The sequence below is a fragment of the Capronia epimyces genome (genome assembly GCF_000585565.1).
Source record: "Capronia epimyces CBS 606.96 chromosome Unknown aczIQ-supercont1.2, whole genome shotgun sequence".
In the NCBI taxonomy this organism is placed as follows: Eukaryota; Fungi; Ascomycota; class Eurotiomycetes; order Chaetothyriales; family Herpotrichiellaceae; genus Capronia; species Capronia epimyces.
This window is the reverse complement of record NW_006912905.1, coordinates 2,480,453-2,493,461: the sequence shown is the minus strand read 5'-3', so window position 1 is coordinate 2,493,461 and position 13,009 is coordinate 2,480,453. Positions and strand designations below refer to the sequence as shown.

The window sequence follows — 13,009 nt, the reverse complement described above, 5'->3', positions numbered from 1 at the left end:
AATAAAGGCGACGGGCCCAAGACAAAGAGGATTCTGTCAAACATAGGCACTGACTTAGGCATTTCCAGCCTTGCCCTTTAAACAGAAGGCTGGTATAGGCACACCTATATAGTCGGGGCTCCCCCCATACCCCTTTGATAGCGAACATGGAACATTTCAACCTTTGACAGATTCAGGACACCAGATACCAGTACCAGGCATCCTCCCAGGCTTGTTCACCATCATGTACATGTACATGTCTTTTACAGTGATACTGATGCTGATACTGATACTGATGGTGACACTGATACTGACACTGATACTGACACTGATACTGACACTGATACTGAAACTGACACTTGTGGAAATCCATTATATTCTCCTATACGAAGATACATGAACTCCAACATTCTACCTTTGAATCCAGTATCACAGTTGAAGAATATCAGATCCGGCCCGAGACGCAGACGCAGACGCAGACTCAGTTCAATCTTCTTGTACTTGTTGGCCCTGGATCTAAGCGGCGCCACCATCAATTCCCAACACCTTGCCATTCACCCACTCGCCCTCCTTGCTGGCCAAAAACACCACGGCGTGAGCGACGTCGAGTGGGTAACCGCAGCGCGTGAGGGGCGAGGCATGGGCGGCGCACTGTTCCGTCACGTTAGAACCGAACCGAAAGAGAACAGCAGAAACACAGAAAAACAGAAAAACTAGAAATACCAAGAGGAACACTAAGAGGTAGTAAGAGGAACAAAAACTCACCTCCTTCAGCTGGTCAATGTTCAAATTCTCCCCTCCCGGAATATAGTGGTGGGCGACGTCGTAGAACATGTCGGTGACGGTGCCGCCGGGCGCGACCGCGTTGACCGTGATCTTCTTGTCGCCGCAGTCCTTGGCCATGACCGGCACGAACGACTCAATGGCGCCCTTGGAGCCCGAGTAGATGGAGTGCTTGGGCACCACGAACCCGCGCGCCGTGTTGGAGCTGGTCAGGATGATGCGCCCGCCCTCCCGGACGTGCTTGGAGGCTTCGCGAGCCACGAAGAACTGGCCTCGGGTGTTGATGCGGAAGACGCGGTCGAATTCGTCCTGTGGGATGGAGTCAGTGTTGGGAGAGCAGGGGTTTTTATATAGGATATATGATGAGGATGAGGATGAGGGTGAGGATGTAGGATGTAGGATGAGGATGAGGATGAGCATGTACGGTACCTACCTCACTAACTTCAGACAAATGACCAAACGAAACCACGCCCGCGTTCGAGCTCACAATGTCCAACCCGCCAAAGTGTTGGACGGCCTCGTCGAACAGCCGCACCGTCTCGGCCACATTGCCGACGTCGGCCTGGATGGCGATGGCATCCGACCCCAGGGCCTTGATCTCAGCCACCACTTTCTGCGCCGGCCCGCTGGCGCGAGAGTAGTTGACCACGACTTTGGCGCCGTTGCGCGCCAGTTCGATCGCGATCGCTGCCCCGATGCCGCGGCCCGAGCCGGTGACGAGCGCGACCTTGCCGTCCAGTCGGAACGGGAGGTGGACGGTGTCGACGCCGAGGGAACCCATTGTGCGGTGCGGTGGGTGTGATTGGACGGTCTAGATCAAGGAGTAGAAGTGCTTTGGTCGGTCTGTCAAGGGGTGGGACTGATTTGGTCTAACTGAGTGATGGGGGTAGACTCTAGTAGGGCAGGGGAGGCGTGGCTATAAGTGATTCGGAAGAAGTCTGATCTGATCGGGCAGGGAAAAGCTGGTAAGGGTAAGGGTGACTGTCTGTCTATATTTCTTTTCCGTCTCTGTCGGCTGTGGTAAGTACTCAGAGGACGTCAAGTGGATGGAGTGTGTCTAGTCTTGGTCTTCACTTGGATGGTATCAGAGAGATACCTATTACTACTACAACTCCGACCATATCAAACAAGTACATACTACATACAGAGTACTACATACTACATTTCCCTCTATGCCTACTCCGACAATATCAGACAACTACCACTATCCGTATCCGTAGTCAGTATCAGTACTTACCACCAAGTACAGTAATCTAGTCAGGACCGGGTTCCGGTCGAGATCTCTCGCCTCTCGCCTGCCGCCCTCGCTCCGACCACTACGCTACGGGCCGGTGGGCGGAGGCCGGGACTCCGACCGGCTAGGCTGGCTTACTGTACTCGGTCCTGTCTGTGGAACTTTACCGAAGCCTTGCCTTGCCTTGCCTGGTGCCTGCATTGTCCCTTTTCCCTCCCCCCTTCCCAAGCGCTAGTCTAGTCATTCGCTTCACTTCGCATCAGATCAAGATCAGGCCACGTGCATATTCGGAACAGTGCTGATTAGGTCATGTACGTACGTATGATATATTCCGAGTGGCCGGATACCGACGCACTGAACTAACTACCTTCTTCTTCTTGGGTACGGCCCCTCCACCTCCAGTAGGTCCAAACTCAACCTTACCTGACCCCTTTCCCTCAACCTCGATGCTTGAGTGTGTATTTGGGCATACAGGGACCCTTTGGATAGAGCACGACCATCCATTATTTGACTTCAGCCACTTCAGCGTGGTTTGAAGGGAAGATACTGTAGTACTGTAGTAGTGGTACTGTAGAGTGGTACTGTATCGACCAGATCATATAGTCAGACTGTACTGTATAGTAAATACATCACCAATGTTGTTTCTAACAGTACTACTACCACTCTTCCCCCTTCCCCTTCTCCAGCATCCACCATCCACCATCTAATGTGTTCCATTCTCAGTCGCCCCCGTCCCCCCATTTTGTGGCGGTGGCTGAAACATCCGATCATAGTCGTATTCGAACCACCTGATATTCGGGGTCAAGCCGGCAAACTTCCACTCGCCATCAACCTTGCTGTACGCGATAGTGGCGGTGCCGTGTGCGTGGCCCTTGAGAGCCACCGTCTTCAGCGACTCATCGGTGTATCGCTGATGCGCCACCCGCAGCTGGTGGTGGCCGACCATCTTGTCCGGCGACTCTTGCACCCACCTGCTGCCGCCGATGAAATGCTGCGTGCGGAGTGTCTTGTCGCCCAAGAAATGCGGGTTGGACGCCAGCGCGACGAGCTCATCGGCCGGCATCTCTTCCCACAGCTTGTTGAGGACGGTGCGATAGTCGACCTGGGAGCTGGACAGATTAGCTTTGCAAGTTGAACTGTATCGAAAGCACTATGCTAGTGTAAAGATCAGAAGAGAGGGAGGAACGAAGCACTATGCTAAGGTAAAAGCCAGAAAGAGAAGGAGAGGACGCTGACCTTCAGCGTGGGCGCCAGACATTGACGAAGCCGCTGCCAGTCTTTAGAGTCGTAGCTGTCGGCCCATTCGAACAAGGCACCTTGACACCCGACCACATCTGCGCCCGGTTAGTTGGTTTGGTCGTTGCACGCAATGATATTGGTATCGGGGTTCAGAACTTGCCTGCTGGACTTGGAGGTTGAGTCTGAGTTTGAGTTTTGGCCATTGTTGGGGATCAGATTCCAAAGTCGAGGCAACCAAACCGTCAAGATGCGACTGATATCTAGGTCAAAGGAAGAGGCAAAGGACTTGTTGACCTGGTAGGAGATGAGATGATTGCCGAGAACAAAACCCATGTGAGGAGGACTGTATGGCGCGAGGCTCTTTTATTAGGGCCGGGCCGAGAGTCATCCTGATCCTGATCGTGATCCTGGCTGACCTGACCTGATCATGGTATAGGAGCCCCCTCTGTCATTCTCGTTCCCTCCGACTCAACCGGTCATCAGTCCTGCGATTCCTCCATATCCATTCCAACAGCAGCGGGACGGGATCGGTGTACCGCGGTCACGATCGGACTCCGGTCCTGACGGGACTGGAGATTGAGACCGGGTTTCGGCGAAGCCAAACCGCACCGAGAGGAGGGCTAGCTACCTTTCCCTTTGGCCGCTCGACCGTCGTGGCCGGCTGGCGATGATGAGGCCGGGGAGGACGAGGATGATGTTGGTGACTGTACTTGTTACTAATATCGTAAATAGAACCATCTTCCCTCGATGTCTCCGTCTCCAGAAAGACTTCGAATCAAAAACTGCCTACCAGTAACGTCCCGGTCGCTTACTATCATTCCCAGTCAGCCAATCCAATATATTACTCATACATAGACTACTGGTACCTGTGACTAGAATGGGGGCCGAAGCAGCATCAACTGACAGCCAGCCCAAGGCCAAGGATGTGCAGCTCGGCAATGACAAAGGCAATGACAAAAGCATCAGACTCCGACAATACAGCATCTTTGGCGCCACCGGCAACTGCGGCACAGCCCTTCTCCAGCATCTGGTTAAGATGCCCAACGTCAAGGTGAATGCATACTGCCGCAACCGACAGAAACTCCTGGCGCTGGTGCCGGAAGCAGGCCAGAGCAAGAAAGTCGAGATCTTCCAAGGCAGCATCCAGGACGTCGACCTGCTGGCCCAATGCGCCCGGGGCAGCCAGACGGTGTTCCTTCTGGCCAGCACCAACACCAACGTGCCCGGCTGCCGCATCAGCCAGGATCTCGCGCAGTCGACCGTGGCGGCGCTGAAGCAACTCCAGGCGGAGCACGACGACGGGGAAGAAGAATATCAGCCGCCCAAGCTGGTGCTATTGTCCTCGGCCACCATCGACGACCACCTCAGCCGCAAGATCCCTCGGTTCCGGCCCATCATGCTCCGGGCGGCTTCGAACGTCTACGAGGACCTGAGACGCGCCGAGGCCTTCCTGCGCGCCCAGGAGCACTGGCTGACCACCGTCTACATCAAACCCGGCGGTCTGTCGTGTGACATTGAGCGAGGCCACAAGCTCACCCTCCACGACGAAGAGACCTTCCTGTCGTACTTGGATCTGGCCGCCGGCATGCTGGAGGCCGCCGATGATCCGTCCGGGCAGTGGGATGGGAAGAATGTCGGAGTGGTCAATGCAGACCCGCGCCGGAAAGCAAAGTTCGCCCGCGGCACCCCTGAGTGTATCTTTTGGGGTCTGGTCCGCCATTACTGCCCTGCCTTGCATCCTTACTTGCCGTCTTCAGGCCCAGCCTGAGGGCAGGTCTCCTGCTCCGTCGCTGGTGCGCAAAGGGCATCAATATGACATTCCAGGGAAGGTTCTTTTATCATGGTCCTATCCAACAGCAGAGACTGAAGAGACTGGGGAGTAGATGGTGAAGAGTGAAGGGTTAATGATGAGGGTGAAGGGTATACGGCGAATGGTGAATAGTAAAGAGTGAGGCTGAATGGTAAAGGGTGAAGGGTGAAGGGTGAAGGGTGAATAGTAAAGGGCGAAGGGCGAAGGGCGAAGGGGGCGACTTCAAGTTGAATTTACCCTAGATTTCTATTATATCTGCTCTGTGTACAGTCTGACTCCAACTCTGACCAAGGATGTTGGTTGTCATTGCACTGGCAGCGAGCTTCGCTCCGGGGATGGGACAATAATGCTACATACATTACTACGACGGTCAAGTAAGCCTCAGGGGGTGAAGCCATCTATGCCTAAGCCCTGCTTCATCGTCTACAGACATTAGTAATAGTAGTAGTAATAGTAGTAGTAATAGCAACTGCAGTAGTAACAGTAGTAGTAGTACTGGTGACCTCAATATACTGGTCAGGACTGATCTTGCCGTCCCGGATGAACGAGTATTACTATTGCTGTCCTTTCGCAAGTCAGCGTACAGGATCCCGGAATCATCGCCGCCCCAAGTTTAAGGTTGATACTACTACTAGTATGGCAGATCATGATTTGTCCATCGCTTTCCGGGCACCCCAATCCGGACTAGCAGCGGTGTCGACCGGGCTCCGAACGCAGGAGAAGCAGGATCCGATATTAGATCTTACGTGGTCGAAGTCTCCCCCTAGCAGACCGGGAGAGAGCATGGAAATCCAGGTTCGGGCACTGTACTGATTGATACACCATATGTACGTAACAAATGCTATCCGGTCCGGGCATGCATGTCTGTATGTCTGCATGTCTGGATATTCGGTATGTCCATGTCTGTCTGTATATGGAGGTAGGTACATAGCTGGACGGGCCCTCTCCTCTCCACTCTCCACTCTCGACGTCTTCCGCGGCCCAACAGACGGTTCTTGCAGCATGTCTCAAACCACCACGGCCACCATGACCATGGCAGAGGCCATTGTCAATCCAGCCAAACTGGACCTCTCAGCAGTTGATCCTGTTCCTGTGCCTGTCGACCACCAGGCCAGCCAGCCGAAGCCACAGAGCCAACGCAAACGATACCTCAGCATCACCATCCTCGGCTACCGGAATCCATCTCTGAGCGAAGCGGAATACGTCGAGCACATGACCAAGATCACCGCGCCTCTGAACAAGTATCTCATGGTCAAGTGTGGCGTCAAGCGCTGGACGCAGATCCACTGCACCGAGGAGACCAGGGCGCTGACCAAAGAGCTCTTCGACCGTCAGATGGCCAATGTGGTCGACTACGACTGCTTCAGCCAGGTGGTGTTCCACAGCTTGGAGGATTACAAGAAGATCAAGCAGGATCCGTGGTACCGACAGATGTTGGTGCCGGATCATGAGAAGTTTGCCGATACCAAGAGGACAAAGTGAGTGCACCTATCTTCTCCAGCATTCGGTATCCTCTACCAGAGCACATACACCATCGTCATCGTGTTCCGCCATGTTACTCCAGCAGCGTTCGTGAATCACAGCAACAGGAACCGCCTGACTGACTGACTGACTGACCGTGCCACTAGGATAGCGGTGGGCTGGATCGAGGAATTCGTGAGGGACGGCGAGGTTTGCGACAGGCTCGAGTTTCCAGAGGACAGAGCTCAGAACGCATCATCAACATCAGCATCAGCATCCTCCTCGTCCCCTTCCTCACTTCTCACGTGGGGCGCCATCTCCGGTGCCGTTGTCGCCGGTGCCACGGCCGCTGCAGCTGCAGCTTACTTCCGATCCCAGTGATCGCAACGAGGCTGTGTAGGGAGGGGTCGGAGCATCCAGCCGGTCCGGGCTTCGGGGAGAGATATTACTAGTTATGCAAATAAGATAGATAGCTAGTGACTAGTAATGGGATATTATCAGAATTTGGTTATGGTCTTGTGCATCTATCTTCCAAACTCAACTCGAGGGCTTATGCTAGTATGTTGTGTTATATTTATGTGATGCCGGTGAGCCATGTGAAGAAATCGATATCGTTAGGGGCTTTCATCTTCATCACCTACCGTTCTACCTCGACCCGCGCTCTCACAGGACCCGATACTGGACCTTGTACCTAGGCTAGGCTCTCATGGCCTGTATCCAGGATATCACCACTTAGTATTATCCACGCCGGTGATTCCGTCGACCGGAGAATACGGTAGTACCACCACTAGTACTGCAGGACCGACCGACGCACGAACTCTCTTCCCTCCGCCTCCGGGGTTCCGGCGTTCGGACGTTCCGGGGACAATACATCGGTGTGCGAAAAAAAGAACACACTACACGCCATCGTCGACGGCGGCCGGATGGGCCAAGGACAAGCCGGCACGCCACAGCGCAACGCAGCAAGAGGAGAACAGTGCGGGAGGTGAAGCATGCCATGCAATGCAATGCAATGCGCTTGGGAAGAACTATTACTACTATTACTACAAGTCGTAGTAAGACGGCCAGACATCCTCCCAGGATGTGATTGTGTTTATCTACTAATACTCGTACTTGTCGCTCACACTGGGTGACATTACTCTCTTCCAGGAGAAGCGACGGGACGGTTTGAACTAGAGCTACTTCTTACTACGACGACACGAACCAACTGCGTACTAATCAGGTACTTACTACGACGTACCACGTACCACATACCACGGACCACTCACCACGAACGACGTACTACTCACAACTCACCACGACGCACCCCTTTCTCACCACATAGGACGAAGGACAAGGATTACTTAGTAATCGGAAAAGAAAAGCACTATGGCAACCAACACCACGCCACCTGCAGCCGTGCAGCGGCTGACTCTGACCAACTTCATTGCCGCGTGGGAGACGTGGTCGGCCGAGGACATGATCGCCTGCTTCTCGCCCGACATCCAGCAACGGTCCATGCCTCTGGCGTTGGGGATTCCCGGCCGGTCGAGAAAAGAGATCGAGTATACGCTGCCCAAGTTGGTGCAGGCGGTTCGCAACTACAGTGTAAGTTGAGTTGGTCTAGTTCAGTTTGGTTCGGTCACAGCAGAGCAGAGCAGAGAAAGCAAAGGACTATAGCTGACCATTCCTCTTCCAACACAACAGTTAAAGGTCTCCAACGTCATCCACGACACGGCACGCAACAAAGCGGCCATCTACGCCGAGGCCCAGGGAGACACGCCGTTCGGGGACTTCCAGAACGAATATGCCTGCTTCGTCGAGTTTGACGACAAGGGCGAGAAGATCAAGCAGCTGGACGAGTTTATGGACTCGGTGTTCCTGATGAGGTTCTTCCCTGGCTTCAAACGCTATCTGGAAGAGCAGTCGAAGGGGAGCTGAGCTGATAGGAGACGAGATGAATTCAAGATCGATCTGTGGGTGGGGGTGTGGGCGAGGATTGGAGCATTTAAACCACTTTGATATCGACATCGACATCGACGGCGAGGAAATATCTTCGACCAGTCATTTGGAATCCCTTTACACAGACTGCCAGTGGGGGGAAAGAAAGAGGTCCAGAGCAAGAGGACACACGGCCGGGCAGGACAGGTCAGTATACAGTTACTGTTACTGGTCACCGACGACTACTACTTCTTCTACTTCTACTCTATGATTGATGTCAGTATATACTTACTCTATAGAATCTTGGAATGTTTAAGCGTGCCTTTCTCTACTCGACCTGACATTGGCATCTGAGAACCTCCAGCTGCTAGGTAGTGGCCGTTGTATGTATGGTATTGGTATATATACTCTACTTCCTCTTTTCTCTGATCACTAGTGTAGTGATGGTGACGCTGACGAGGAAGTAATCTAACACGTGATGCTGTTCTCTTCTACAGGCTGAGGGAGTCATCTAACACAGTATACTGTTCTTTTCTGCAGGCTGGTGAAATACTAGTATATGTATCTACGCTGTTCTACTCTAAGGCAAGGCGAGGCCTTAAGGGATCCAAGATATCCGCGATGAGGCTGCTGGATCATAGGAGGGGGATATGCTTCTCGAGGAAGTCAGCCGTGGTCAATGGCTACAGCATATATTGTTTACCAGGTACTATACTATAGGAGTGTAGGTGTAGGTGTAAGTACACCCAGAGTGTAGGTGGAAGTATAGTGTAGGTGTAGGTCAAGTCATAGTCAGCAAGCCAAAGGAAAGGATCAGAGGATCTGTCGGCAGTCTTAAGAAAGTACAGAGTATCCTGTCCTATCCCTAAAGTACCTACTGAATACAGTACAGTACATAGTATCCGTTAGGTACTTTGATCAACCTCTGCAACGTCCATCATTCATTCAGTACCAAGTAGATCAAGCACCAGATACTACCTATTCCTGATACTGGTACTGGTACTGGTACTGGTACTGGTATTGTATGTACAGAGTAACCTGAAGTATGGCACGGCCAAGACTTGAGGCTGACTCGGGACCGACGGCTCCGAACAAGAAGGGCAAGGTATGGTACGGAGTACATAGAGTTACATACAGAACCTGAACAGTACGGATACCTAGATGTAAATCAGGGCGATGGTACCAGTGGCCAGTAACATACCATAACACAAAGTAGATGGATGATGGATGGGAATATTGAATCAACAGTTTAATCATAATTGAATCATGGTACACAGCATGGAGTACCCAGCAATTAATTATCATCCTGGGTAGCAGTGTAGATCTCCCTCCCCCGTAGGTGCCGGTGCCGGTGCCGGTCATATGGAAGTGTACGGGGTATTGATTATTGATTGATTTCAAAGCTTCCCCAGGGCCCGATTCTTCTCCGAGATTCTATGGACAGATTAATTATGTATTATCGTTATGTATTATTCTCGACGTCATAGATGATATAGCTAGCACCACTAGAATATCAAGAGAACAATATATATTCATGTTAGAAAGGATAGGTTACCTGGTAATAAAAAGAGTAGAGTGGCGAGTACGGAGTCCACTGCCTAGTCTTCCTGACAGACTATCGCCATCGCCATCGGGATATCTACTATTACCTTCCCACCGCTTCGATTACACTACCGCCGTAACAGAATTATACACGACTACTGCCACTGCGATTCCCAGTCTTCTCTTTGCTCTTACTAATACTACCACCTCTGTCACCACCACTACCACCACCACAACTCCTACCACTCCTCTGACCACTACTCACCACTATTACTCTTCACCATGTCTGTCCCGAAGACCACCGAAGCCTGGATCATTGACAGCCACAATGAATTCGACGGCTTGAAACTGGACAAACACCGGCCGCTGCCGGAAGTGGGCGACTACGATGTGGTGGTGCAGATCCAGGCCGTGTCGCTGAACTATCGAGACCTGATCATTGCAAAGGTAAGAGATATGATAAATCGAGACATGGCATCAGCATCAGCATCAGCATGGGCATATCCATCCCTTCAAGGCGACGAACCCTCACCCACCCTCACCCAAGGCAGTGTTTTCAATGCCATGCCATGCCATGCCATGCCTCGGATCTATCAATCTAACAACTACAACCACTGATACTGACTGACATGAACCATGTAGGGCCAATATCCCTTCCCCATGACCCTGCCCGTGGTGCCCGGGTCCGACGGCGCCGGCACGGTGGTGGCGGCGGGGAAGAAAGTGACGCAATTCAAGGCGGGCGACAAAGTCTGCACGCTCTTCAACCAGGAGCACCAGGCCGGGCCCGTGACGCCGCTGGCGCTGGGGAGCGGGCTCGGCGGCGCGATCGACGGCACGCTGCGCAAGGTGGCCGTGTTCCCGGAACACGGGCTGGTGGCGGCGCCGTCGTCGCTGTCGCCCATCGAGGCCAGCACGCTGACGTGCGCGCCGCTGACGGCGTGGAACGCGCTGTACGGGCTGGCGTCCAAGGCGCTGAAGCCCGGCGACGTGGTGCTGACCCAGGGCACCGGCGGCGTCAGTCTGGCGGCGGTGCAGTTCGCGGCCGCGGCGGGCGCGACCGTCATCGCCACCACCAGCTCCGACGACAAGGCTCGCAAGCTCAAGGAGCTCGGCGCCCACCACGTCCTCAACTACAAGACCACGCCGGACTGGGGCGACAAGGCCAAGGCCCTGACCCCGAACGGCGAGGGCGTCGACCATGTCATCGAGGTCGGCGGCGCCGGCACCTTGGCCCAGTCGCTCAAGGCCGTCAAGCTCGAAGGCGTCATCACCATCATCGGCTTCTTGGGCGGCGTGCAGAAGGAGAACACGCCCTCGCTGCTCGACGCCCTCACCTCCGTCACTACCGTCCGTGGCATCGTCGTCGGCTCCAAGCAGCAGTTCCAGGATATGAATCGCGCCATCGAGGCCAATGCCATCCGTCCCGTCGTCGACCAGACCATCTTCAAGTTCGACCAGGCCAAAGACGCCTATCAGTATCAATGGGACCAGAAGCACTTTGGCAAGGTCGTCATTGAGCTGTGAGCTTCGCCTAGCCTAACCGAGTATTTGTACCATCGCCTAGCCTAGCCGAGTACTAGTATTGTACAAATGACTTGTAGACCAGATCCTCTTGGACGTCTATGTTTGGCAAGTCGCCCTGCAGAAGAATCTACAAAGTATTCATTACCAGCTGTCATGTTCCTGTGATTGTGTTCTTGTATGATTGTGTGCCTCTCTCCGTGCATTGTCCTGTATGCTCTTACATCCTTAGATATGGGATCGAACTCATCATCTACAGTGGCGCCACGGTTGAGCCTGCTGCAGTATCCGTCCAGTCTTCTGACCCAAACCCTAGCACCCGCAGCACCTACTACAGTATCTGTCTAGTCTTCTGATCAAACCATACTACTTGCAGCACGGTCCGACATAGTATGCGAGGTCTCAATCTTCTCTCCCATCGTCGTCTTCACCATTAATGATGCGAGTAGTCTATATCCTGGCATTCCATCCTCCTCACAACCTGTGCACAACGCTCGTCGGCGTCCCTGAGGAGTTCGGGTCCTTGGTATCTCAACGGAGCAGTTGCAACAGGGTGTGCGAGCTGGTTCTCTGGAGGAAGAGAATCGTCTAAAGGGAGGGGGAGGTAGTCGATGGACGCGTTGCCCGCCTGCCACTGGGCTTGGAGGTCAGGTTCGGGCGCAGATGTCCTCATCGTTAATGAGGCCCAATGCGGTGCGCGTCACAGCAATGGCCATGGGCGATATGGCGAACCTGGAGGCGGGTTTAAAGCCCATCAGCGACATCAGGATGTATGTAGTAGTACTCCATACATGCAGTACATATCGGTGCTGTGTAAGAGGCCGGAGACGGAGCTGCAGACGGTGTCACCTCCAACATGCAGGGTGCCCCTCACCTCCCTTGGTGCCTCCAAGATGCAAATAGGCAACCCAGCCGAGTCACGTGCAGCGCCTAGGCACCTACTAGGCAATACTAATATTACCCCGCGACTCGGCTTACTGAGTATCTAGGTATCTAGGTATCTAGCTGTGTACCTACACACTCTGCCTTGTTCACGGTCCTCAATGTAGTAGGTAGGTATGGTTCGGTTCGTGATAGAGGGGATGTGAGATGAGGTCGACCCATCTCCAGTACCCAGCTACCAGCTACTGTGGGCTGACCTGACTCTTACAGTACCAAGTACCAAGTACCTGTACCTCATTGTCCCTCCCACCTCGACCACCCAACGTCAACGGCCCTACACCACCACCACCACCACCACCACCACCACTACCGCTTGTGGGGTCGAAATCATCCCCTACATGGGAACAGGGAACAGAAAATCAGAGGCAACGGCAACTGCAACTGCAACCGCCCGGATCAGTGCCACTGCCGAACGTCCAACCCCATAGTGGGGTAAATCCCGATGAGGAGCACAGAGGCACAGGGGCACCGAGGTGGGATTGTCCCAATGCCTGAATCCTTGAGCCTCGTGGGACTCACGTCCAAGAGCCGCTATGATGTCTGGTCGTCGGCAGATACGGAAGAGACCTGCAGTG

General features: G+C 53.6%; 6 protein-coding genes across 6 annotated transcripts; 4 read left to right on the top strand and 2 right to left on the bottom strand.

Moving 5' to 3' along the window:
* Nucleotides 1-495: 495 nt before the first annotated feature.
* A1O3_02703 (versicolorin reductase) lies at nt 496-1,543 on the bottom strand (the record flags this gene model as incomplete). Its single annotated transcript, XM_007732843.1, has 3 exons — nt 496-630; nt 745-1,071; nt 1,196-1,543. 3 exons carry the CDS (start codon nt 1,541-1,543, stop codon nt 496-498), a joined length of 810 nt encoding a protein of 269 aa, XP_007731033.1.
* Nucleotides 1,544-2,699: 1,156 nt separating this feature from the next.
* Nucleotides 2,700-3,438, bottom strand: A1O3_02702 (scytalone dehydratase; the record flags this gene model as incomplete). Its single annotated transcript, XM_007732842.1, has 3 exons — nt 2,700-3,098; nt 3,233-3,330; nt 3,405-3,438. The coding sequence occupies 3 exons, from the start codon at nt 3,436-3,438 to the stop codon at nt 2,700-2,702; spliced, it is 531 nt and encodes a 176-aa protein (XP_007731032.1).
* Nucleotides 3,439-4,112: 674 nt separating this feature from the next.
* Nucleotides 4,113-5,003, top strand: A1O3_02701 (uncharacterized protein; the record flags this gene model as incomplete). Its single annotated transcript, XM_007732841.1, has 1 exon — nt 4,113-5,003. The coding sequence occupies one exon, from the start codon at nt 4,113-4,115 to the stop codon at nt 5,001-5,003; it is 891 nt and encodes a 296-aa protein (XP_007731031.1).
* Nucleotides 5,004-6,071: 1,068 nt separating this feature from the next.
* On the top strand, nt 6,072-6,887 carry A1O3_02700 (uncharacterized protein; the record flags this gene model as incomplete). The annotated part of the gene is made up of 2 exons (XM_007732840.1): nt 6,072-6,523; nt 6,674-6,887. The coding sequence occupies 2 exons, from the start codon at nt 6,072-6,074 to the stop codon at nt 6,885-6,887; spliced, it is 666 nt and encodes a 221-aa protein (XP_007731030.1).
* Nucleotides 6,888-7,874: 987 nt separating this feature from the next.
* Nucleotides 7,875-8,426, top strand: A1O3_02699 (uncharacterized protein; the record flags this gene model as incomplete). Its single annotated transcript, XM_007732839.1, has 2 exons — nt 7,875-8,093; nt 8,193-8,426. The coding sequence occupies 2 exons, from the start codon at nt 7,875-7,877 to the stop codon at nt 8,424-8,426; spliced, it is 453 nt and encodes a 150-aa protein (XP_007731029.1).
* Nucleotides 8,427-10,250: 1,824 nt separating this feature from the next.
* Nucleotides 10,251-11,495, top strand: A1O3_02698 (alcohol dehydrogenase; the record flags this gene model as incomplete). The annotated part of the gene is made up of 2 exons (XM_007732838.1): nt 10,251-10,415; nt 10,611-11,495. 2 exons carry the CDS (start codon nt 10,251-10,253, stop codon nt 11,493-11,495), a joined length of 1,050 nt encoding a protein of 349 aa, XP_007731028.1.
* Between the last annotated feature and the right edge of the window lie 1,514 nt (nt 11,496-13,009).